At 37.0% G+C, this 25,440-nt stretch overlaps 1 protein-coding gene across 1 annotated transcript in view; it reads right to left on the reverse strand.

Moving 5' to 3' along the window:
• LOC132115416 (nuclear receptor subfamily 6 group A member 1-A-like) overlaps positions 1-24,459 on the reverse strand; it is a 78,283-nt gene extending 53,824 nt beyond the window's left edge. The window contains exons 1-2 of the mRNA XM_059523882.1: positions 24,277-24,459; positions 21,699-21,734 (exon numbers count right to left, since the gene is read on the reverse strand). Coding sequence (XP_059379865.1) covers positions 21,699-21,734; positions 24,277-24,337 — 97 coding nt within the window. The 5' untranslated portion in view covers positions 24,338-24,459. The remainder of the gene's footprint in view (positions 1-21,698; positions 21,735-24,276) is intronic.
• Between the last annotated feature and the right edge of the window lie 981 nt (positions 24,460-25,440).

Consider the following 25,440-nt stretch of genomic DNA (forward strand, 5'->3'; position numbering starts at 1 on the left):
TCCGTCACACGCTTGAGGTATTTGGCCAATCACAACGAACTGGATAGCTGGCCAATCAGAGCACAGCTCGCTTTTCAGACCGATGAGCTTTATAAAAAAAGGTTTTTGTTTCAGAAAGGTGGGGAATAGAGGAGAAACAATAATGTACATTATGTGGAAATAATGTTTTTAACACATTTTTTTTTTTGCAACATCATATGACATCTTTAAAGAACTCTGTATAAAACTATAGATAGGAAAACAACTGGTGAAAGTTTAGTGTATGTAAGTGCTACTGAAGCAAAGATTTCTGGCTCAGTGCATGTGATAATACATTTTGAGAAAACAGCCTCTATATTTTTGCATCTGTAGATTTTATTTGAAGTATCTTTAAAGAGTAAAAAATAAACATTTATTTCATTCCACAAACTATAAAATACAATTTCACAAATGTTTTTGTAATAAAAAGCATGCAACAGTTCATTTCAGCCTGTGGATATTTCTGATCTGAAACAAAGGCCGAGCAGAGATTACATACTTTATTGCCAGGCTTACTTCACTCGGGCTGCACATGTGACCAGCATTGCACCAGACGGGCCAGATGTTGTTTTTAATGTGTTTGTGGAGAGAGAGCTCTAAGCCTTGCATGGCAGATCCAAACGCCTTTGTTCCCACCAAAGCTGAATTTCATTTCTAAACTACAGTACCCCTAATGCAGTGCAGAGCTGGTGGTCTTAAAAAACAACAATGTCTATCAAGTAGGGCTGAGTGATTTTTCTAATTTTCTTGATTAATGCGATTGTAATGATTTGCCATGATTTTCTTTTTTTTTCTTTTTTTAATTGAGGAATGCTGGATTTGAATAAAAATACTGCGAGTTGAAAGTCATTTAACTAGTAATTTTTACAGTATAATGCAGTTTCATGCACGAGGCACTGAAAAAAAGCCATTGAAAAAACAATGAAAACCGTGCAAACCTGTAAAGAACTGCTACTGTATGTTTGATATTTTATGTTTGAATGATGGTGACAGGCTGAGAGCTGCTGTTATTTTCTTTTACGGTTAATAATAGCCTACTACTGGTGTTATAATTTTAGTCATTTTGAATTGAATTGTCCTGTCTTTTTGAGCTCACCTCTAAAACTGTATGTATACTTGGCCAAGAAAAAATTATCAACTTTCTTATATATATTATTCCTGAACATATAGAAAATGTTTTAGACAAGATTTTACTATATTTGCCATCAAATTTCACACATCTCGCATTCATGTCATTTGTTTTAAATTTATACCATGTTGACCACTTCATGTGTACTTGGAATAGAACTTTAACCAGATAATGTCACTCGATCGTGTTGTTATTACGTACAACCTAGCTAACATTACCAGTAAAGTTGCATATTCCAATTTAAACGCAAACCAGGTAATGATGATATGCCATACCGTCTTTATGGGTCAATAGCATTGTTTACATACACCCAAATAATCCATTAGCAATCTGATTGATGGCTCAGTTGGACTGAAAATCCTCTATGTAAACCCCTCAAATGGATCTGCCTGAGCTCAATCTGAATCAATTGTGGGTGGTGTAGACCTGAAATAACCCTATCAAGAGGAAAAAAAAAACTTAACCACGTAAATGCTTGATTCTGATTATTTCTTAAACCAGATTCAAAAATACCTTGTGCATAGTGTCATTATGCACGTTTACATATGTTTTACGTCATACAAACATGCAGATATCTAATGTCTTAAGAACTGCTCAGCAGATGAGATGAATATTTGCTAAATATTTTCTAAAATAAAAAAAAAGTTCTTCTGACATAAATCTTTCTTTGTAGATATGTCAGCAATGCAAAAATGGCAATTATGGTTCCTAACGTTGCAGATGCATGTAATGCACAAATAAACACAAATCAGACTGCAACATTTAGGGTTCATATAAGCACAACTTTCAAAACTTGAAATCAGATTACATACATTCTGATTTATAATTTTTGTCATTTTGATTTATCAATTTTGACAGAACTGAAAATAAGACGTGTGGATTGTATTTCAGTGGATTGTAGTTTTAACATGCCAATTGTTTAATTGTTGAATGTTTTGAATGTTGTGAGTTCTGAACATTACATGTGATCTGTATCCCTCTCAGCTTTATCATAAACTGCATAACAATCAATATGGCATTTACTCCGACTAAAAGTGTTCACTTCAAGATGAATGTTCTTGGTTGTATCTTGTACTTCTGTGATGCCTTTTTTTGTATCTTTCTGAAGCTTGACAGCCACTGTTGAATTCACAGAATGGAAAAAGCAGTGTGTGCATTCTTCAAAATGTCTCCTTTTGTGTCACTCACGAATATAACAACATGAGGGTGAATAAATAAATACAGAATATTCAATTTTAGGTGATCTATCTCTTTAAGGAAAAGAAAATCACGCTAAATAGCGTGACTTATTTATAAATTCTCACATCCGCCCTCATGGAACGGAAATTGGGCTTTTCAGCATGTTAGAAAATTCCACATTTCATCACCCACATCAGCAGCCGATTCCAACCCTGCATTACATACACAACTATGGCTAGGTTTACATTCAATTAACATGTCTGCATTGCAACTCCCTGTGCGAGGAAGCACGGGGGAGGAAGAATATCAGAGCGAAGATCTAATGCTCTGCTAAGTGAAGCTGAAGCAGGATAAGGCCAATGCTCAGAGAGCCGAGCAGCAGAAATGGGCCTAACAATCTCCTCACATCAGCCTCAGAAGGATGTGACAATCAGAGGATACTAACGAGATGATTTTACGGTTCGGCTGCCCCCGCCCCTCGGCCCTGCTCATCCACACTCATGCTCTGTTTATGCTGGGGGCAACGGGGTGCCATGTTGGGCACAACTCACATCTATTCCATCTGACTGCTCGCTGTGCCACATAATCATGCATTTGGACACGCATTTGGATGTAAAGGCATGGCGACAATGCTCCCATCTCGACAGAGGCCTGCTTTTCCAAGGACTCCGCACTCAGAACAGAAAGGAGAGAAGCCACGAGAATAGGAACAAGAGGAGGAAAAGGAGTTATATGACCATGGGCGAGACGTTATCAGATAAGAATGAAAGCATTTGGTTCTGGTCTCAGCGTGGCTTTGTCGTCATCGTCGATCAGGATGGATGGAACAGAATAAAGCGTGATGGTGCTTTGTATCACCTCGGAGATACGACTGCAGCCTTATCTGAAACATCTGAGCAACAGCAGGAAACAATAGCAGACTATAAAACCAGGCTGAGGGAGAAAGATCAACTAAACATATAGGGAGGGGGACATTTCAAAGTCTTTAAGTAGCAAAGTACCTATTTGTGGCCAATATGATAGCTGATATTTTACCGCAGACGAGTGCAGTGTTAATGTTGACAAAGTGCTTTATCATAGCAAAAGTTTTTGTCTTTTGATAACAACTTCAGTCAATGTTACTAAATTCACAATTTTACTAAAAAACTAACCAACCACATTTTTACACATTTTAAATTTTTAATTATAAAAAAAAAAAAAAAAATGGCATTATATGCTATTATATAAACAAAATTAGGACATACTGTATATGAGAACAGTATGTGAAATTCAGTAATTATTAGTTGGTAATCATCCCTAATGCGATTCCTTGGAAATCTTAGTTGCACATTGAAAGCACATATTCAAACTCCAACCATGTATATATACCAAGGTATACAATGATGTAATGCATGGTTGTTGAGGAACTAGCAAATTATTATGATATGTATTATCTTTAAATAGGATGTTTTTATGTGAGCTAATTAACCCGGTAGCAAAGTGTTATTTTTTATAAACAGCATGTTTTAAAAATCATTGTAATGTTCCTTTTCTTCATATTCATTACTATCAACAAAAAGCCAGTCCTCTAAGAACATTATACTGACAAAATTATGTTTCAAGTAAAATCAGAAGCTGAACAACAGAAAAGTCGGAAAATAAATAAAAGACTAAAGAAAATGTTATCTTGTTTTAAAGTAATTCTGAACATAGACCATATTTGTCCTTTATTTTGGAAAAATAGCATGTTTTTCTGTACGCTAATTCTATACTACGTTTTGTTGTTGTTGATGAAATGAGAAACACAGCACTGAAAGGAGCTGGCAACCAACATCCCTGCTTCCTAAACTAAACTACTTGACACTTTTATTGAAATAGCCACATAAGATTTGCAACTCTGACTATTCTTGTCCGCAGCAGCTAAATCGTTTTTTCCCCCCTCTCTCGTTCTCTCCATTTCTCTCTCTCCTACTCTCTCTCCCTCACAATGATTAGTGTTAGGACTGACAGAGTGCAGCAGTCCTGCCCTGCCCCGGCCAGAACAGTAGTCTGGAATACTGAGAGTTTCGCTTTTCAGCAACCTCAAAGGCAGCCAATCACAGCAGTCTAGCCCCGGGGCCTGGCTTCAGCCAGCCAATAGGAGGAGCTTCTTTGTGTCACCTGACAGAATGTGCCCCTGTCCATCAACTGAGTCATATATAGCCATTCCATCAGCCTGAGACAAGGCTGTGACTGTGTGTGGGACCGGCTGAGGACTCTGTGTACCTACAGTTTGCTTTGTAACCGAATGCGTGTGCTTACGTGTGGGTTCGGGAGCAAATGAAGGGGGCGAACGAGTGAGAGAGAGAGAGGGAGAGAAAATTAGAGAGGAAAGAATGTATGGGAAAAAAGTCTGATTATTCTGGAAGTTAACTCCTATTGCACTCAAGAAGGACTCAAGATTTCGGAGGCTACTTTTTGATAGAAAAAAAAAAACATTTTTGATTACATTTTGTCAAAATCACTGGTCTCAAAACAGCAAGTAGGCTCTGGTGACCTTACAGTGAGGGGTAAGTATTTTAATCTTATTTTCAATTCCTTACCCCTTATTTTTTTCTAATTTCTATCCCTTTGTTGTGGCTCAACAGTCGTTTCAAGTGTGACGCCGCGGCGTGCCTTGCGCTTTCACTCTGCCAGAGTTCATAAAGTGCATTCCGCTGTTATGTGCTTGTTTGCTTTTCTGTTATCTGAGTTCTGAATGAGGGCTTACGCTTTTCACACGCAAAGCTCCCGGGACAGACCGTGACCAGACAGCCGTCTGAGAGACTATCCGTGATGATCCCTATTAGTTCCACTATCATCGCTACTCATACCTCTGGGAAAGACACGAGAGAGAGTTGTCAATGACTTGAGCGGCAGGTTTCGTGGCCTTGTCCTAGTTGGAGAGTTTCTCCATCTGGTTCATGCGGGATGGTACGGTGTGGCCAAGAGCGCTCAGAAGTGAGGAGGTGTGTGGTGGTGGGGGTTAAAGGCAGACAGCGAGACAAAAGCGGCAGACCCCCTCCAGACAGACTAGGTCAAGCTTCCTCTAGGCCCTGAGCTGTACGGGGTCAGCCGGTTGCTGGGAGAACGAGAAAGATGGGGTGAGCGATGGGGCCCCTGAGGGTTAGAGGTTGCCAGACTCTTGCTCTCGAAATACGAATAGGAGCAAAGAGTTTTGATGCTCCATAAAGCTGGATTCTCACCATTTTGGTTTGTAATGGGGTTTAAGATCGGGCAGATTTATACGAGGAAAAAAAAAAGAGTGCAGTGAGTTCACTTTAACTGCTAAAACAAGAGGGAGGGAAAAGGTCTGCAATTATGACAAGGAGTCTCTGTTTTTTTTTCTTTGTGCATGTGAGTGTGTGTGGGTGGGGGTCACAAGGGTTGGAATGTATTGAGTGACAGCAAACGCTGTCTACTTATTTTTTTTCCCTTTACGCAATGCTTTTGTCCAAAGGTCTTAATCTACAGAGGCATGAAGGCGCATTATTGAAACTTCAAAACATCACTAAATAGTTAAACGAGCCAATGGTTGAAAATATTTATTCCAGGATATTCAAACAAACCAGCAGCACCGGCGTGATTCTAATCTTCTGAGGAACAAGTCTGATGCAATAAAGTGTGTATATGTCCAAGAATGTCCTGCTCAGGATACAGACAGTGTTTATGGCAGATGCTTTGAATTACCCAACATGTAGAGTCTTGTTCAATTGTACCAACAGAGGCAGGAACACAAACACACTGACACAACCTTTCCCCCCACCTTCACTCAGAGTATTTGACTGATCTGCCACAAAAAATCCCGTCAAAGATCATATCACCACTTCACATTCCCCCATTGTGCCTATGAATTAAGAAGAGACAAGCCCTATGCTTGGAAAAAACAAAGATTCACAGTCTCCAGCCAGCCAATACAAAGTTCGCACATGCCCTCTGTGTGCAAGATTATCAGACAGTTCTGAGTCTGGGGGGATGGGACGTCAGGGGCGGGAGAGTGTGGGACAGGATATGGAAGTCTTTGATGCGACTGCAAGGCAGAGAGGAAGAGTGCCCTAATCAGACCCTCCGACCAAGGGCTCACATGGAAGACCACAAGCAACATGCTGTAAAACCTGTCTGAGTAACATGTACACACACACATAAACGCTATCTCCCATCATCCATTTAATTCCCTGCTTCTCAATCTAATACGGCGGCCTAATCCATCGGCAGGAATCCTGTTCGGCTCCCAAACCCCTGCTCTGATTACACACCAGACAGGAGAGAATAGGTTGGCCTATTGTGATTTAGCCGGACCTGCAGATTACGGCGCCCCTCTTTAGCACAACGGTTGCTTTGCACATCTGTTCGGTGTTCCTCTGTTGTCTCCCGACAGGTCAAACTGAGAAAAGCACGTGTTTAGAGAAACGACACGTTGTAAATGTTGCAGAGATTGCATCAGTCTTTTAAGCGTTGCCTCGTTATGACACTGTGAAGGCGAAATTACGAGTTCACCATCATCTACGCACTGTTTCAGTGGCCGTTTGAGGTGTAAGTTGTACAATCCTTCAGTAGTTTATGGTCTTTTCACAGCCTGAGCCTACATGAGCGTGTGAAGTCATAAAGAACTACCTTTTCGCCCTGTCTGAAGTTAAGCAGGAATAGTGGTTAGTTTTCCTTTCAGAAGATAAGAATGACTTATTCAATGCAACGCGAAGTTGCTGCTGAATATTGGAGCGAGTGATCTTATGATCATGTGCGGAAAAATGTATTTCAGCCAAAGTGGGTTAGCCATCACATGGTATGAAATCTAAACACAAATTTTATCACATCAAGACAGGTAAAGTTGAAAACCTGTATGACTTTGCTTCTTCTGTGGAACACAAAAGTTGACGTTAAAGGCAAAAACTTCTTTAAAACACCTCACAGATGACACAACAAGTCATTTTGAAGCCAGCTATACTTTTAACAGGGTTAAGTGTGTAATGCATCGTCGGTGATAAAGTAAAGCCATTTTTAACCGGGTATCGTTCAAATTCTTTGTCAGTGCCACTACAGCTTTGTATGGAAATGGAATGGTCCGAATTGCCCATTTTTGTCAGAACAGTCGCTCTCATATGGAAAATTTAGGTTTGAATTCGGCCTGCAACGTGCACCTAACCCATTCACTCCACCTTTGCTTATAAAATCCATAAAAGCTGTCAGAAATTGCACCTAGTTTGTTTATTGTTTGTTTGTGTCGATCAAATCCATTTAGTTATGTGGAGAAAGACACAGGAAGGGACTGAGCTGTGGAAGATTGCAGCCTCAGCAATAGATAAGGACAGCCGGCTGAAGTTTCTCCGTAACGCATTACCAAAGCACCTAACACTCACTTAAGGAATGAAAGGTGTGTGGTTGAGTGTGTGTGTGTATGTGAGACAAGCGGAGATGGGAGTGAGAGAAAGATTAAACAGCGGAGCTGGGATTGAAGACAGCAGCATGAGAAGAGGAACGTGTATGATAATGCTCTTAACCCACACAAAGGGAAGAGAGTCGGAGCTGTGGCAATGCCAGCGTTGTGGTTAATGCTTTCCGAGGGCCTGTCAACCCGCTCACTCACTCTAATCCACTGAGCTTTAGTCGCTCTTTGAGATGTGAATGGAGAAGCCTCCTGATTTCTTTAAGATCAAGCCACAGTCATCGTCAGGGTTTCAGCATCTTTCTCGAAATGCAGAGAAACGCTTAAGTTAAGTACTTTACGAGTGCCTCATTAGCAAAGTCGAGCAAAGAGTCGCAGATGTGCAGCATTTATCGAGTGTATTGGATGGTAATGCATGCAAACCTCTTAAGACGGGTGACCCCGAGGCCTTTCACAGGAATGCAAGTGTTGTCGCAATAAATTCTGATAGTATGTGCTTGTTTTTCCATGTTTGATTGACATCATTTGATAACCTGCCACTAGCCGGGTGATCATAACTAACATTAACAGTGATGTGAAAACAGACAGAGTAGACACAGTAACTCACATGGACAAAGGGATACATCAACATTTAATAATCGTTATTGCCCCACAGCTTGAGCGTATCAATGTTACTCTTTTCCACAGCCGCATTAGTGAGACGCGTGTGTGTGGCGATAAAAAGCAATGGGATGTGAGCAATGGAGATTAGCTTCAGTTTGAAGCAAACACTGTGACAGCGTGGCGTCTACGGAACAGATTAAACCCGGATTAAACGTTCAAATCAAGTGTGTGTGTTTGTGTGTATGTGTGTGTTAAGCTTTAATTTGGTTCCACACATCTTTAGGCAAACACTAATTTAGTGGTGTATCACCTCATCACGGTGATTTACGCTTTATTAAACTTCAAATAATAGCTATGCGTAAAAGGGAATTTGCATTTCCTGGAAGAAAATTTATGCCACGTACTCTTAGGTTTTCTGTATGATTACAAGACCAATTACGATTCAGTATGCAAAAGCTATAAGATGATGACTCACATTTTTATATTATGATCATGTCTTTCATTTTGAATGTTCAATGTAGAATTTTCCAAAAGAACTTAAGATTTTTTTATCTTACATTTCTTATACATACACTTAGAGGTTCAGAAAAATCCTGAATGTTTGTGGAATATCAATACAGTCTTGTTTGGTGCATTCCTCATTTCAAAGGTGTCTGTTTTTTAGACACTTGCAGTAAATAGGTCAGTGTCTATCAGTGACTGTCTCTCTCTCTCCCGCAGAATGCCTCGTGAGTGACGGAGAGACACGCTGATGGAGAAGTGAAAGTCTTTCAGCTCTGACCCCGAACAATGAGCTCCGACGTGACGGGAGCAGATAGCCGCCATCATGGAAATGTCACGGCCAACATCAGAGACCCGGCAGCCTACTCTTTCATTCCCTTAATCCACAATCCCTCCTTTCCTCTCCTGAGCGGCATACATATTCAGCAGCTCAAGTCCTCACCATTCTAATGAGGGCTAGACCAGCGGGCTATGAAAAAGAGGAGCGATACGGGGAGGTGGGTGAGTGGGGGGTTAAAAGAAAGGAGAGACCGTCTTTGAACTCCTAAAGAAAGAGAGAGCCGAATGAGAGATGGGGTTGAATAGATGGATGGCTGAAGTGATAAGAGACAGATCAAATGCTCCTGATTCTTTCCTGTGGTCTTTACACAGCAGGGTTAGTTGTGTCGATTTAAATGCTGCTTTAAGAGAGCGTCCTGTTATATTTCATCATTTAATTCACTCTGAGACACTTTACGCTGAAGTGTGTCTTTTTTATGTTTCATCTATTTCAGTGTAAAGAGATGCTTCACCCAAAACGACGATTCTATTATAATTCATGTTGTTTTAAACCTGCACGACTTCATTTGTTCTAAATGTTTAGCAGAACAGTCACGTCACACGTGTTCCGTAAAACTTATGTGACCACAGGTTTGGAATGACGTAAGAGGGATTTTATTTTTCAACAAACTATTCATTGTATATGCAGAGACACTTATAGTTTGAGGCAGGTCTGTTGGTTTGTCTGACCAATGGCAGGAAAGATTATTTTTTGCGGTTTCTTATGGCACAAGAAAAACGAGACAGACCAATGAAAGAGAGAAAGCAATAACTCCATAAGTTAAATAATATTCTGAGGTAGTAAAGAAATCTAAAATGTACATTAATGGATTTAACAGAAGCTATTATCCAAATCGACTTACAAAAGAGAAGCAAAAGTGCATTATTGTCATTTCTCTGATTAGGTCAATTATGTGTGGATTTTAGAAACAGAAAAATATCTGCATTATGTTTGTTTTTTTTCTCCCTAATTTAATCTTTACACACTTGTATGCCAAATTTCAAAAGTATTACACAGCTATACAAATCTTCTATTGTATATTATGATACTTTATAGAGATAGGCTTTTTTAAGTAGTTCCACAATTCCAGTTCCACATTTTCAAATATTATAGTGAACAGTGAACTTTAAGGAAATACCTTGTAAAATTAATGGTCCTTTAAATTAATTACATTTAAATCAATAATACATTATTTTAATATATCTCTATATATTTATGAATATAATATTTATTAATATCATTAAATTATATATATATATATATATATATATATGCAGTAATTTAATTATATATGAATAAATTAAAATTAAAAAATATCATAATTGCACTTAAAATTTGTTGTAAAACAACTTTAACATTTACATTTACAACATTTACATTTACAGTCACACTGGCTATAATTTTTTTTTTTTTTAAATATGTTTTCAGCAATAAGTATCATCTCTAAAAGTAAAATTTCTATATCAGTGCATTCCTAGTTCAAAGCCTCAAAAAGGAGACATTTTAGCTGCAACTAAAGCAGTCTCTGGGCATATATGCTCAAATGAATGCTGCAGTGGTGTGAAATTGGTCATTTTCAGCACTCCAGAGACTCTTGTAAAAGTAGAAGAGGGTGTCTGAGGTCTGTTTTCCCCTCCTCACACACAGCTAGCAGTGGGAGGCAGGAAGTGCGGCCTGAAAGACTCGCTGGACGCGCTATCATAAGGGGACGTTCCCGTTCCCATTCGCCGCTTTACAAACCAGATGTCTCATTGCCTGGATCTGGTTTTTGGTACAGAGCGATAGTGCCAAATGTGCAGTGAGTGCACTTCAAACTGACGCTGTAAGCAAGCGTGCTTCAGATAAATGAGGGAAATCAGGATCGCGTGCTAATGTTTTTGCATTTTTAATAGAGGATAGAGAGATTATGAAGCTTTCGCTTGCTCTTGAGGCAGGCTTTACACACACCGTCTGCTAGTCGTCCATTGTTGCTGTGAGCAGGTGTGTGAAAGGTGATAACATAGTCTGCTTTGGGGTTCACTAAAGCTGGGGGTTTCACCTGCCCACAAACACACACATGCAGGCCACCAGCCGTTAAACCGTTCCACGTAGCAGAAACCAGGTGCAATAACCCAACGCTAGAGCTCTCAGTTTCAGTAAAGATCCAGCTGAAGTCAGTATCTGAAGGGTATTCATTAACATAGATAGCACCGCATTTTATCAAGGGGAAAATTCACATTTCTGATTTCTGTCATAATGTAATCAATCATAAATTTTGTATTTGTGTTAATAAGCCATTTTCTGAATTAGTATAGAATAGAATTATACACAGAATGCAAGAAACACTCCCATCACATTATATTCAACAAAACTGCAGGTTTACTTTTCTGTGATGGTGACAGTAGACTCATATACTTGAATGTTGAATGGAATCCAAATGTAAAAATAAGAGAACGCATAATTAAATATACAATATTGGATTTTTTACAAAAATATGTTTGAGATCTAACAATAAATGGCTCCAGCAGTATCACCACAGACCCCAACAGACATGCCTGTGGCTGCTAAAAGTCTAAAAACGCTTAATTACAGCCGTAATCATAACCTTGACTATTTGATTAGTTCTGCAGCCTTAAATATTTCCTTCCTTTAAATATGTTCTTTCTTTCTTCCTTTGTGCCATAAAATGATGGCTAATGGCCATCCATACGAAACTGCATCCGAAAGAACTGCGCAAACTTACGTTCTCTTTTCATTGTCATACCTCGAATGATATTCTAATCAGGGATTTTTGAAATCCCCCAACATACTCAGCCCTCTTGATTTCTGTGCCAGAGAAGTGAGTGGGGGGGCTCGGGGGTGGAGAAAAAAAGACAGCATATAGTGTGTTTAAAAGTCGCTGGGATTGGTTGTGTAGTTTGAAGGAGCAGTCAAATGGGAGCGTGCATTAATAATGCATGCCTGGCTCAAAGAGCTCTCACACAGGGAACACAGACTGGGGTTCAGATCAGGGTAAAGAGAACAGGCCTAGTGAGAGAGAGAAAGAGAGAAAGAGAGAGAGAGAGAGAGAGAGAGAGAGAGAGAGAGAGAGAGAGAGATTAAAGAACAGTAACAGCCAAGAATCACTGAGGTTTATTGGATTTTAACCTCACAATTGTATTTTGTCTCATGTTGTGATGTGTTCTTCTTATTCTAGTCTTCAGCTTTTCTTGAAGAATCCATTAAATTGTTTGGTTAATGCCCTTTTTAGTCATTTGTTTAGACATATTTCCAGTTTTAAAAAGGAAGTTTGGGTTAGACATTAAATATTTCACTTCCTAGTCATTTGATAGTGGTATTGAGGGCGGGGCATTCACATTCTAAAGAGCATCTGATTGGTCAAAAATCTGTGTAGTGCAGGACGAGTCATCGTCATTCAACCTCCAATCAAATAGACATGATTAAAAGTCATGGAGTCTTTAAAAGGCAACATTGTTATTTTTTTAGTTTTACAATCAATGCCATCCAACAATTTTGTTGCTGTTGAATATCTTGTTAATTTTCTTTCACTATTTCATGTTGACTTTAATTCCATTCCAACTTCAAGTAAAACTTGCTTTATACCATCAGCTTTATACCAAAACGCACCTGGTTCTTCTACAGTAGGTCTTCACTAAAAGGCCCTTTGTCCTACAAGATTTGCTGGTCCCTTGGTGAACATTCAACGCTGTCGGTGAGTTTTGAGCTTCTGAAACAAACCATCGACCGTTGACTGTACCCTGAGGGTCGCCAAAAAAAGCTACATAAGCGGAGCAATCTTGAAACGGATCTGGAAAGAGCTGTATGGGTGTATTAGCCCACTAATGACTGCAATAAACATTCATTGCTGTCGGTGGGTTTCCAATGGACACAACTCACTGATCAATGAATGCAAACTGCGGTACAAGAACCTCAGTTAAAAACAGCAGGAGTCATTTGCACAGTGTTAAAAGGACAGCAGGACACTATCAAAGACTAAAGGGGTAAGGTAAGTCCACCATCTACTTTGTATATCATAATAACAAGATGTTTTTTACACTTTTCATTCAACTGACACTATTCATCACAGATGAATTATACAGTAGAAATGACCATATTAGCAATATTAGACAAACAGTAGTGCTATTTTATTGAATACCGCACGGCTAAGTTTCACCTGTAGACAAGAAGCTGCATGCCGTGCTTCAGGATTGCTCCAAGCAAACACAAATGCACCAGTTTCCCAAAAACTGTCCTACCAATGCACTCCCTGTTCCACTTCATCTCCACATCACTCGCAGATCTGGTCTGGATCGTTGTGAATGTGGATAAATGGAGTTGTGCAAACACTATCAAACCCCCGGATATACATATTCCATGTGCTTAAAATCATTTGAGACACCTTAGTAATCACACAGGAAAACCCTTGCAAACACCCACAATGCCCTAGCAAGCAAACATCACTCCGCTTTAGAAAACGGTGCACACTCAAGAAAAACATGTTTGAACCTGGCTCGCAACATTTTCCTGTACTGATTCTCCTCATCACCAGGGTTATTATTGTTAACTAAAACTATTAGATATAGATATACCATAGATAGATATGGGAACCACAACTGTGTTTGTTTTTTTATTTTAGAAATATACATTGTAGGCTTTTATACCTATGTTTGATACTCTTTTACCTTTTGTTCTTTAATATTTTTAGTTTTTCATTTAAATGTTAATTTTGCTGTATTCATTTGTCATTTGTAGTAATTTTATTTTTATTATTAAAATGTGTATAGTATTTATACAGTTTCATCTTTTAGTTTTATATCTGATAGTAGCTGTTTTAATACTAAAATTGTTTGTTTCTGCTGTCCACATTTTTAAGTCGCCCTGGATAAAAGCGTCTGATAAATGAGTAAATATATTAAAACCATTTGTGTCATATGTATATATATATATATATATATATATATACACTGTACACATATACACACACACACAAACACATTTCAACATTTCAAATTTTTATTTAGGTTAGTTTTTTCATATAATATTTATTTTAATTTAGATATATGTGTGTGTGTGTGTGTGTGTGTGTGTGTGTGTGTGTGTGTGTGTGTGTGTGTGTGTGTAATAAAAAACATTAAATAAAAATACATTAAAATTAAATGATAAAAATTGGAAAAATAAAAATAAAATGTATTTTAAATCAAAATATTAATAAAAACTATAATAGTACATATATAATACTAAAATGACACTGCTCATCACCCCATTATTTCTATTCCTTACAAATATGGATAGCATATCAAACTCTAGCAAAAAAAAAAAATGCTCCTCAGACACTTCAGCAATCACGTAGTTCTTCACGAACCTTCCCAAGATCTTCAGAAAAGAAATATTTAGAACCTGATTTGAATGTATATTTCCTCAATGATCACCACAGGAGAACATGTCACAACACGTGCACAAACTTGCTCTTTTTGTATGAGACTTCTTCAAACACACTGACATTTCCTATGCAACCAAACACAGGACCGATTCAAAATTCATATAATAGTTCTCAGTGTATTCGGTGTACTCCGTAACTAAACATTTACTATTGTCTGGTCGGTGGATGGCTGGGTGGTGCTTTGGCTGACCTCTAAACCTGGTCCAGACTTCTCAGCATCATCATGCTAAAATAAATCTGGCCTGAAATAGATCACAGCTCAGCACAAAACCCCAAATTGCATAAATAAATTAATGTATAAAAATACAACAGTTCCCACTGAGGAGCTAAGCAACACCTTTTTCACACTCATGTATGCTGACCTTCCTGCACAAGAGTACAGAGAAACACCCAACACACTCAGTTTATGAAAAGATTGTTTCCCCTTTTTTCAGCAGGAAGAGATAGAATCATCTGGAAACAATCCCAGCGTAATTGCCCTGTTTAGTTTGCTTTACGTGCTGGGAAATTTCTAACACATTGACATTTTCCAGTCAGCCTAAACCAAGCTTTCGTCTTATTATTTTTTTTTCCTGTTCTTTCTTTTCTCTATTTGTATTTTACAGTGGAAAGTGTCTGAAGTGAAGGGGGAATACGGCTGGTTTCTTGTCTCTGCTGCCTATATGGAGATTTTACTATGGTGACCAGACCAAACTGGCACTCTGCTGTGACTCTGAGAGAGAACTGACTCACAGGACTATAATAGCATTAAAACCCACAGCATGCAAACAAGCGAAGTCTGGAGAGAGTGCACTGACCACAGTCTTGGCCTGTTTCTTGGACTTGGTTTTTTCAACCATAAATTGGTCTTTTGCTGCAAAAAAACATACTTAAAGTGAGAGTTCATCCAGAAATTAACATTTTGTCATCATTGGTTTACCTTCATGTATTTCCAACCTGTATGACTTTCTTTATTTTGTGGAACAGAAGGAAAAATTCAGAAGGCCATGCTAGTCACTCTTTTCCATGCAATTACATCAAATTGGCAAAGCAGGATACAAAAAAGGAATAAAAAAAATATTTTTTTAAAATTGGATTTGTGATTCTTCTGAACTGGAATCATTAGAAAAATGACCAGATCATGTTTTACGTTGTTATTCAATAATATTAATTAAATGATTCAGACTGGTCTTAAAAATGAATGCAAGATTTAAAAAAGAACTATTCATTTACAAATCAGCCCTTTGTGGGAAAAAGAGTATCTATTTTGGATATAATATAATTTAAAAGAATATACTTAGGTGTGAACTGAATTTAATGTTTTCAGACTGCATATTATTTCTTTTAAATTTAAATGTATTATAGTTTAAACTTATACTACATGCAATTACTTAAGCTTTTTTGAAAGACATAGCAGTCATATATATATATATATATATATATGTTTGTGCATATATGTAAAATATATGTTTGTGCATTTGCTGCATTTTCAGTCCAGATCACTAAATATGGATGCGAACAGCACATAAACAGCACAATTGCCAAATTTATTTAGCATTTTATGTAAGCAAAATATTTAACTTATACAATGTGGGCCAGCATGAAGCATGAAAATCTGTTTTGTTTAGTTTCATATTGGGCTTCTGTTTCAGATAGATTGCCTATGATAAGGTTTAATTAGATAATCACACGGCAGGCTACGTAACACAGAGAGGAAATGCGAGTGTGTGGGTCTGTCACATAAATCAGTGACTCATGCTAGTTACATTCCCTTCTCCCTCACTGAACGCGCTGATGCTACAGGAAGTGACAGGAGAACAGTCTGACCCATTTCTGGATGATCGGGAAGCACTCCGGCAGCCTGACCCCCAGTCAAACACGACAAGCAAAAGATGCATCAAGCATAAAAAGAAAGTAACATTGTTTCCAACAAACAGTGAACTAGCTCTTCCTATATTCTGAAAGCAAACACACAATGGGGTTTGAGATCACTAATGAAAATGCTTCTGTTTTGTATTTCTGAAGTTCGAAACCACTTCTAGAACCATTACAAATCATATTGCAAGCACATAAAACTGAGTTTTGAATTCCAAGAGGTGTTAATATTTCAGACATATTTCTAAAATCAAATAATAGAAATTCAGTAACAATATACATTTTTATTTAATTTGTATTAATATTTTGGTCATATGGATGGCCTTTTTATTGCCCTTTTGCTGTCTTAGTAAATATGTACATTTTAATTAATTTAATTTAATTTCAAGTTTTGGTTGAAAATACATTATTAGAGGTACTTTTAATTTCTCTCTATATTTACCGTAATTAAAAAAAAAAATCATTCTTATTGACATAATCCTTCCTTTAAGCAAAATCTCCTCTTTTAATCACTTTATATAATGTTTTGTTGCAATTTTACTGCAAAATGCTCATATTTCTACAAAATCCACTTGCCGTGTTTGTAAATCACTTATGACGGATAAGTGGATATATAGAGAAATATCAGAATTACGTTTTCTCTTTGTAGCACTTCGTGGTTTTCACTAGCTTACAATTGAAACAAGGCCTGTAATGACTGAATGAAACGGTCAACCTTGTTACCTTACTGAAGGCAGAACTATATCCCAACGCATATGATATGTATATTTTAAGCTAGTTCATATTATAGCTTGAGAAAAATGCTAATTATTAATGCTTAAACATTAAATGTTTGTTAGAATGTTTACAATTCTACAAAATAATCATAAAAAATGTACAGCTATGGATCTGTGAACTTTAGTTTAGCAATGTTTGCTTATTTGTCCATTTTGTTTATCCAACTTTAGAAACTGAATCAGTTTCAGAAAGGTGCTATAAAAAATAAAACATTATTATTATTATTATTATTATTATTATTATAAAAAAAAAAAAAAACATTATCGAACTAGAAAAGACATATTTCAAAAAAACAACCCAAAATGTTGTACGGAAACTTTGAATTAAAAAAGCACCTCCAGCCAACTTTTGAAAATAGATAAGTTAAGTGGGGAAAGCAAGAAATGGTGTTTGAGAGAGAAGAAGAGAGAGGGAAGGTATGTGTTTGGCCCTGTTATGTGAGGACAGCAGAGAAGCATGTGTTGGAACAGAGCCTACTGTCTGCATCTGGGTGCTGGGTTCATCGAGGGCACATGAAGTGCAAAAGCCCCATATATTCAGCCCGCTGCTCTCTATTGACCCCTTGTGCTTGCCTCAACAACAGCATAACGATAAAACCCACACAAAACTGCATCTGCTCAAATAAAACACTGACTTTGTGTCTAGAATACAGGGAGAAAGTGAGGTAAGATGTGTCAGTGGGTAACATATGTCCCCGCTTAATCTAGCAAACTGCTCATAATTACTGTCAGGTGCCCTTAGAATAAGTCCATTATATACAGCTGCATGTGATTGAGGGACGCAAGGGTACATAAGTGGTTAGCATTTGTAAAAAGATTTTTTCTTATTAGCATATGTTTTTACACATTTTTAAATCAAAGTGAATTAGTTTATCACATGGTTAGATCATTTCGTGGCCCTTGAGATGAGGTGACTGAGGTGCCCTTGAGCAAGGCACCGAACCCCCAACTGCTCCCTGGGCCCCGCAGCACATGGCTGCCCACTGCTCCGGGTGTGTGTGCACGGTGTGTGTGTGTGCACGGTGTGTGTGTGCACTTTGGATGGGTTAAATGCAGAGCAAAAATTCAGAGTATGGGACAACATTCCTGGCAACATGTTATGTCACACTTCACTTTATAGAATTTAAATAAATGTCACTGTAGTTAATAAAAACAAAAGTTAACTAAAAACATTGAGCTGATCATTTATTTAAACTAGTTTCCAAGGAAACATTTCTCATTCTCATATATAGTTTGTGTATTGAAATAACTAAAACTAAAAAATGTATTCTGACATATCAAAAAAACATAAAAAAAACAAATAACACTACTAAAACATTAAAATGACAATTAAATAAAAACTATAAAATTCAAATTAAACCAGAAAATATAAAAATAAAACCTAATTCAAAATATTACTCAAATCTTTATCAATTTTAATAATATAACTCTAAACATGGGTTATTATAGTTACTTCCTCACCTGAAATAAAGTAAAAAATTAAACTATTTCAGGTTTTCGACTTCAGAATTTCAGAAAACGATTTCAATAATAATTGTTCTTGAAATTGATTATCAATTTCTGACTGAAAAAAAGAAAAAGAAAAATGTGCACTGGTATATATGAAGACACTTCCTGTGTCCCCTTAAAACAAAAAGCATTAAAAAAAACATACCAAACGGTGTTCCAAAATTGCCAGTAGTTTTCTGTAAGGGGTAGGTTAAAGTGTACAGTACAGTATACCATTACACCTATGGAGAGTCCCAGTAAACCACAAATGCAAGTGTTTGTGTGTGTGTGTGTGTGTGTGTGTGTGTGTGTGTGTGTGTGTGTGTGTGTGTGTGTGTGTGTGTGTGTGTGTGTGTGTGTGTGTGTGTGTGTGTTCCTTTACATGCATGGGTCAAACAACAAGCCTTGTGCCAGACACAACATCCCAACGGCGAGTGTGGTGACCTTCTCCACAAATCCAAACAAAGACATTTGCTGCCTCCCCGGCTTTAACACAGCACCCAGTTTGCCGTCTGGTCCCCCTTCCCCTTAATCCCATTGGTCACGCCAGCCACACACTCTGGGGATTGGATGGGGAGCTGGAGTATCCATGGAAACCAGAAGGATGGATCGGAAATATGACAGGTTGCTCAGATTAAGGGCATTGCTTTTCTTTTATTTGGGGTTTAGGCCCTACACAACTCTATTAACACTGAAACTGATGCTGAACATAGCCTGCAAAACACACATGCCCACACACACACTCACACACACACACACACACACACACACACACACACAGAGAGTGTGATTACTTTCCAACTGGATTTGGATTTCAGACCTGCCAGAATGAAGGGGGATGTGCAATGAATAAAAACTTAAAAAAGAAAAAAAAACATAACACCTCAAGTACTACCAAATCAACATGGCTAATGTAATATATAGTATACTGCAATTAAAATTAATGTTACTGTGCAGTTGCCTTTCTATTTAGTTTTTATATTGTTGAGTGGTGCTAGGTTTAGAGTACAGAGTGGCTTTAGGTGATAAAACACATTTTAGTGTCAATTTAATTTATACCTTGAAAAGGGTATTTAAAAAAGGTTTTCGAAACAACATACTGTTAAAATGTTACAGGAAAAAAGACTGTAAAATGCTACAGTAAAAACCAGGTTAATAAGGTAACTGAATTATTACTGTACATTGATTTATTTGTAATTTACTATAAAATGCATAATGCTTTTTGCAAGTAAAACTATGAATTATACAGTTTATGGTATAAATCAACAGAACATTCCCATAAGCCACTATATGACACAACATATATTTATAAGGTTTAGTATTCAGAATGTCTTTTAACATAGAATTTCCAAGATGTTGTTTTCCACTGAAGCATTTATTGTAAAAGCTATAACCATGAGTTTGTTTCCCAGTGGACTGTTAAATGCATGAGTCAGTCTTGTGCATTACATTTGTGGCTTTGAGTAATCAGTATTACTAGTGATCAGTTGTATTGGCATCTTTATGGTTAATGACTATATAAATTTGATACAGAAAAGAAAAAAAAAGACACAAAAAAAGGTAACCAGAGTGCAGTGCTAACGTACCCATTTCACCCTTACGTTTCCAGCCCATCATAATTCAATCACAATCTCAGTAACAATAGCCCTTTCTCTGGTGTGGTGCTTCAACAGGTCCCTCATGCCTCTTTTCCCTCATCACATCTTCCCAGAGGTTTACGTGAAGCAGTCACACAGAGGTCAGCAATGGCTGAACTGAAAATGACCCTTTCCTCTTACAGCCAACACCTGGCACCGCAGCGTACAAACAGAGAAAAGCAGAAGGAGGGGGAAAGACAGAAAGCAATAGAGTCTATAGAGAATGGAAAACACTAAAAGAGGAAGAAATGTACTTGAGATGAACCTGGACATCAAGAGATCTGTGAAAACAATCAATTCAGCCACTTTAAGGCAACTCAACCAAAGTTAGTGGGCCTAAAATTCAAATATGTAACTCTGCTGGTTCACATTAAAAAGATAATTCTGATATTGGATATAATTTACTATAGTTTAGTTTCTGAAACTATTACAAACACATAAAAAAATGGATAATCGGCTATTTAAAATAAATATTTTAAAAACTGGCATCTAACATTCAAAACCAAACTATAACTTTGAGTTTGCACTGATATCTTGTTCATCGTGTTCCAATCACAGTGATTTCTGGAGGCAAACTTACTTATAGAAATAACCAATCAATACACTATGAAGAATGTTATCCAAGCAATCTCACTGGATAGTCAGTACGAGTGTATTATTATTCATGGAGCCAGCCAAACGATCACAACAAAGGTCAGAGGTCAAAACTAGAATACACAATCCTGGAATGCAACATGAAATTCCAAGCTCAATCCGAAAGCAGAGAAATGCTGCCTTCCTAAAGTGATATACAGAAGCAGAAGGCATCAAGGCACATTCATATCAAATCTTTTGTTGCATTCAGTCCTGTAAGATGCCGGTCAGATGTACTCTTCACTGGTAATAATATCTCACAATCCTTTTTTGTATAAATTGTTTTTTAAATAAATTTATGTTGTGTTGCAGCTTGAAACCAAATAGCTTATTTTTTGATTTCAAAAACAGCACCTGTTTACAGACTTGACTGAATTGGATTGGATGATGTGTCATTGTATTTTGGTCAGCAAATTGAGTAATTACAAGTATGGTAAACACAAATAAAACAACACAATATTTATATCTGCACAAATACATGCTAAGCAACATTTTGTTTGTTGAACCACAGTGCAAAGCGATGGATTGGAGATAATAGGAAGCCCCCTGGTGGACATTTGCTGTTGACACACTATAACCTGTGTTAGCTTTCAAATAATTCTATTTCTTAACTTAGAAATCTACCAAATGTAATGCTTTTTATTTAAAAAAAACGAGCATAGAAAAAAGTACATTAATTTAAAAAAAGAACTATAGTTTGATTTAACCCACACTTCTTCGTAAAAAAAACGAATTATTTGTTTTAAAATAAATTGACCTTACCTTGCTCCTCTGCATCCAATAGATCACCACAGAAACCTGCATTGAGAAAATAGTAAAATCGTGTACAGTTTGCATACAGTTACAAATGTAGACACAGAATGAATGTGTCTCATACACACAACAAAACATATGAAACATAAATAACATATGAAACACACTTATATAAGTGTATATATATATATATATATATATATATATATATATATATATATATATATATATATATACACACTTATATAAAAAAAATATATATATATATATATATATATATATATATATATGCCGCCAGCCACATGAGAGTTTAGCCTTCACCCTTCAATATAAGCCAAAGGTGGAAGAGTGGACCTTGGTCTGTGTGGCATTAAAAGGGTCCATTAGCATAGCAGTGGCTCTGCATTTCACCTCAGCTTCCTGTTAGCAGTATAAACAACATGACCCAGTAATGATGCTCTTGCATTCTGCCTTTGGTCAAAAGTTCATCAGACAGCGCTTTGAGATCAAACAACTGAATTTTACGGCTCTAATTTCTCCTATCTATGCCAATTATCGCAAGGTGTCGATAAGAAACCCGTCCAATCTCTAACTCGCACCGCAGTTGCTGGATGGTGGAGTAAAACACTGATTTCATTTAGATTAGAAAAAAAAGAAAAGATTATGGTGGCAAGGATATTTTAATGTATGGCAACCTGTTACATCATGTGCAATTATGAGCCACCTGGATCTAGATTCCTAGCAAATTGACACTTTTTCAAACAAAAACAGTGGAGATACTACAATAGCTATATTGTGATAGAGCCCTTAATTTGTAAAGACTGGTTTGAATGCCTATATTGATTGGCTGTTTACAAACCTTAGAGAATAAGAATGAGTGACCCGACTGACGCCACTGTATTTGACATCTGGGTTCTCCTGGGACATTTAATGCAGTTACAAGGAAGAATGGCTTTATGGTTGGGGGTTTGAAGGACAGAGAGAAACAGCTCATTCAATTCTCACAGGCTAATTTTCTCTCTCCAACACCTTCAACTTCTCTCCAAAAAAAACAAAAAAACATTTTTCTAAATCACAGACACACTTGTAACTATTTGACAATCCTGATGTAATTTGGTGTAACATATGCAAATGGATTATTTGAAATCGTTTATTATCTAGAACTGCATTGATCAGACTATAATTCAACAAAAAAATTACATTAAAAGAATCCTCTCAATATATGAACTCTGTCATCATTTATTCACCCTCAAGTCACCTATATGATTTCATTTGCTGAACACAAAAGAACTTAAGCAGAAAAGCTGCTCTTTTCCATAGTTTAAACATGAATGGGAACTGACAATGTTGAGCTCCAAAAATGATGAAAACACCATAAAAGAGAACTATATATATACACACACACACACACACACACACACCTAGTACTGTGCAAAAGTCTTAAGCCACTAGTATTTTCACCAACAAAGAATGGTTTTAAGTCAGATATTTCTATGTTTTGCTGTAGTACATCAGTAGGAAATATCAGTTTACATTTCCAAACATAACTTTTGCCATTAAATTTAATAATCCAGTGAGATTTTTGTTTGCACAAAAAGTCTGACAACAGCCAGTGGAATAACATGAAGAAGCAGAACAAACTGAGACAGACTCAGTCCAGAAGAACTGTGGCAATGTCTCCAAGACACTTCAAGAAACCTGCAAAGCTACAGTACTGTGCAAAGTTTTAGGCACTTGTGTAAAAATGCTGTAAAGTGAGGATGCAGTCAAAAATAATGCCATAAATAGAGTTTATTAATTAAGTTCTATTAACTTAACTAAATTAAATCAACATTTGGTGTGACCACACTGTGCGTTTAAAAAAGCTTTTGTCCTATAGGTGCACTTGCGCATTGTTTTTCAGGTAGCTTTGCAGGTAGGTTTCTTGAAGTGTCTTGGAGACATTGCCATAGTACTTCTGGATTTATTCTGTCTCTGTTTGTTCTTGAGCAAATGATAGAAATAACTGACATAAAACCATTTTTGGTTGGTGAACATACTAGTGGCTTAAGACTTCTGCACAATAAATAAATAAATAAATAAATAAAGTTGTTTAAGGCTTATTTAGAATTTTTCTGGGTGTTGGTACAAGATAAGGAGGCTGTTTAGATAAAGCTGGAATGACTAGGTTGTGGCCTCAAATTCCTAAATGAGTGCAGGTTTCCCCAAGTTCAAAAGTTCACATTTTACAAGCACTTAAAGACCAGTGACCCATGTCCAAATAAAACGTTCCTGTTGTTGACTCCTCTCCTTCTGTATTTATTTCTCACCAAAAACAGAAAAAAAGAAAGAAAAAGAAACATAAGACTTCATCTTCCCTACTGTATATACTGTAAGTGGTAGGCTACACTGAATAGCCTATACAAAATTATTTTTATACATTATTAATTTAAAATTAGTGGCAAAGGGAAATGATTATTATTATTATTATTATTATTTTATAATTTTTTTTTACGTTTATTTAATAAATTATGGTTTTAAATTCAGTGAATCAAATTACATAGCAATCACCATAAAATTGAACTGAATTAAAAGAAAAACGTCATACCACTTGCTGTCGTCCCAAAATGTTTCTTGGAAAAGTCAACCCTGTGTATTTTGTCCACCATATCTCTTGCTTATTTTCCTTAAAGTTGCACTCTCTCCGTTCTGCCGATCATGCTACGTTTTAAATGAACAAGTTCACTGCTTACAGGATCAAACTTCCATCATTTCTCCTGCTGCCTCCAAGCGTGCCGCGAGGGGTGGGCGTGGTTATCTGCGCTCCGCAGCCAATCACTGTCGCCCGTCGATGACGTAACAGGAATACACGCTGAAAGTGACATTCAGCCAAGTATGGTGACCCATACTCAGAATTTGTGCTCTGCATTTAACCCATCCGAAATGCACACACACAGAGCAGTGAACACACACACACACTGTGAGCACACACCCGGAGCAGTTGCTGAGTTAGATGTGTTCCTAGGTCAACATATTTTGTCAAAAAATTTAGTCTTGACCATATCCCTACACCTAAACCTAACCTTAACCATGAGTGATCCTTAAAATCAGAGGAATTGATAGATGAATGACACTGCTGTACAATCAACAGTGATTGTAAGCGTAAACTTCACAAAATCTATAAACTTGTTCTACAAATCTGATTGGTTAATCAAAATGTTGTTCCAGGGTCAACAAAGATGTTGTCCCAGGGTCAACAAAGATGTTGTCCCAGGAACATGTCTCACTTGGTAAAATCAGGTTCTGCTACACGCTGCTAGGACGTTAGCGCTTAAAATTTATTAAAACTGGGGTGACAGAGAGCATCCTGATTGGCCTGTTTCTGCAAATCAACCAATCAATTGTCAGTGTGGGCGGGCTTTTATCTCTTCTCCCGAACAAAATTAATCAGTTATGTCTATCTAGAATGTCTATCCCTGAAATGACTTTTTGCAGGTTGGGATGTCTGTATAATAGAAACGTATGTATTTCATGTGGTTTTCAGAATTATATTTTGTAATATATAAAAACAATACATTATGCAATTTTATTTTTTATTAGAAAATGTACTATTTAAGAAGAGGTTGGGCTCTTTGAAAACTAAATTATTTTATAAATGACTTTAAATAACCATTAAGAGCAAAGTAAAAACAAAAACTCGCTTTAATGCATTCAAAACACCAAAATTAATGTAACTTTTTGTATAAAAGTTAACGTTGTTAATAATGTAATA

Source organism: Carassius carassius, chromosome 34 (genome assembly GCF_963082965.1).
Source record: "Carassius carassius chromosome 34, fCarCar2.1, whole genome shotgun sequence".
NCBI classification, from domain to species: domain Eukaryota; kingdom Metazoa; phylum Chordata; class Actinopteri; order Cypriniformes; family Cyprinidae; genus Carassius; species Carassius carassius.